The sequence below is a fragment of the Asparagus officinalis genome, chromosome 9, assembly GCF_001876935.1.
Source record: "Asparagus officinalis chromosome 9, Aspof.V1, whole genome shotgun sequence".
Classification (NCBI taxonomy): domain Eukaryota; kingdom Viridiplantae; phylum Streptophyta; class Magnoliopsida; order Asparagales; family Asparagaceae; genus Asparagus; species Asparagus officinalis.
Window position 1 is genome coordinate 55,060,497 of NC_033802.1, and position 2,066 is coordinate 55,062,562.

Below are 2,066 nucleotides of genomic sequence, written 5' to 3' on the forward strand. Positions count from 1 at the left end.
GCCGTTGTCAATTTTACTGATAAATATGATACAATACGTTTTGTTATTGCATGTCTTACACTTTGTTCTGAGTATATTGAATCGCAAGCTTGCATATTTTCATATCATATCATATGGTAATTGTCAACTCTTTGTTTAGCATAGTTTTATTTGCTAGTGGTGCAGTAATATTTCCTTGAAATTCTGCTATTTGAGGTGATCGTTCCTGGCAGGAGAAAGAAATTAAGAACCAGCTCCCAGAAGCCAAATATTACTGGTAATGTAGTGGAAGATGCTGCTGAAGCAGATGAAGATACCCATTTAGGAAAGAGCCTAGAGTCTTCAAAGAAAAGATGCAGTTCCAAGAAAAGATCAAAAAAGAAGCAGAAGCCATCCACTGCCAATGGAAGTATTGCATCTCAGCTGGAGGATAAAGTTGAGCAATTGACTAGCTCTAACCAAAAAAGGAAGAGGTTAGTTCCGTTTGTAATTCATAATTCTTTGATTATGTATCAAAATTTTCAATTGGATTAGTGGAAATAGCAAATTTGGTTTAGCTTCTAATCATCATTTGCTTATAAAAGGAATCATGCAACAATCACTTACGAAGAACAACAGTTAATGTTTATATTACAGTCTAGAGATGTGTCGATTGTTGGTTAAAGTGGGGTGTAAGCCTTATTTGTTAGTTACAAATGTTACTGTCAGAATATTTGCTTATTAGTAGGTAGCACCGTTGTATTTTGTTTGAACTATATGATGTGTTAGTAAATGGTGAAAATCAATGTGTTAGTAAATAGCTGCTACATCCATTTTTTCATTATTTCTGATATTTTACAGGACCAATTCTGTCCTAAAGCGTTACGGAAGGAAATTTAGACCAAATCATCGTTGAAAATTCAACCACCCGCCCAACTTTTTAAGACTAGACAGAAGGACCATACAGTTGCTCGTATTTAAATTTAGCTTTCAACAGGGTTTATGATTTTGTTGTCAGAAAATTTTGCCAGTTACTTCCTTTAACCACTGGTACATGAAGGCAAGGTTTTAGGGGTACCAGGTTTTTCCATATTGGTCATTGATACTGGATGACATATTGAGCATATAATGTCAATATTGGATGTTTATATCAGCCACTACATGTTTCATCTGTACATATACATATATATGTATATATGTCTGTGTACATATACATATACATAGATATAGATGTGTGTGTGTGTGAAATATGGAGAACCTTGGTACCAAGTTTCTTCATTGTATATATATATATATATATATATATATATATATATATATAGAGAGAGAGAGAGAGAGAGAGAGAGAGAGAGAGAGAGAGATTAATGGGTGTCCTATGTCAAGGAGGAGATTTCCTCCTTAAAAATGATGTGGCACAATCCCCACCATGTGAATAAAGTAGGAGAGAGAATATCACATGGTGGGGATTGTGCCGCATTATTTTCAAGGAGGAAATCCCCTCCTATGACAAGGATACCCATTATTCTCATATATATATGAGAAATATGGAGAACCTTGGTACCAAGTTTCTTCATTGAACTTGATAGTGATGTGGCCAGATCTGACCCCTCCATCACGTCTCGAAGATAGAGCATCAATCACTATTCGCCTACTCCAAAAAAGAGACTCCATCTTCGAGGCGTGATGTAGGGGGCATATTTTGCCACCTCACTACCAAGTTCAATGAAAGAACTTCGGACACGGATCCGACACGGCCATCCGACACGCCGACACGAGGTAAATCCTAAAAAATACATAGGATACGTGTCCGACACGGACACGACACGACACGGCTTCATGTTATGCGTGTCCGTGCTTCATAGTACCAAGGTTCTCTATATTTCTTTCTCTCTCTCTATATATATATACATCTATATATCTATGTATGTATATGTATGTATATATACATATCTATATACATATATATACATCTATATACATGTATATATACGTATACATGTATATATACACAATATATCTATGTGTATATGTATGTATATATACATATCTATATACATATATATACATCTATATACATGTATATATACGTATACATGTATATATACACA

General features: G+C 34.9%; 1 protein-coding gene across 1 annotated transcript in view; it reads left to right on the top strand.

The window, feature by feature from the left end:
• LOC109823463 (coilin-like) overlaps positions 1-874 on the top strand; it is a 6,514-nt gene extending 5,640 nt beyond the window's left edge. The window contains exons 4-5 of the mRNA XM_020389747.1: positions 213-452; positions 820-874. Of these exons, the coding sequence (XP_020245336.1) occupies positions 213-452; positions 820-874 (295 nt within the window). The remainder of the gene's footprint in view (positions 1-212; positions 453-819) is intronic.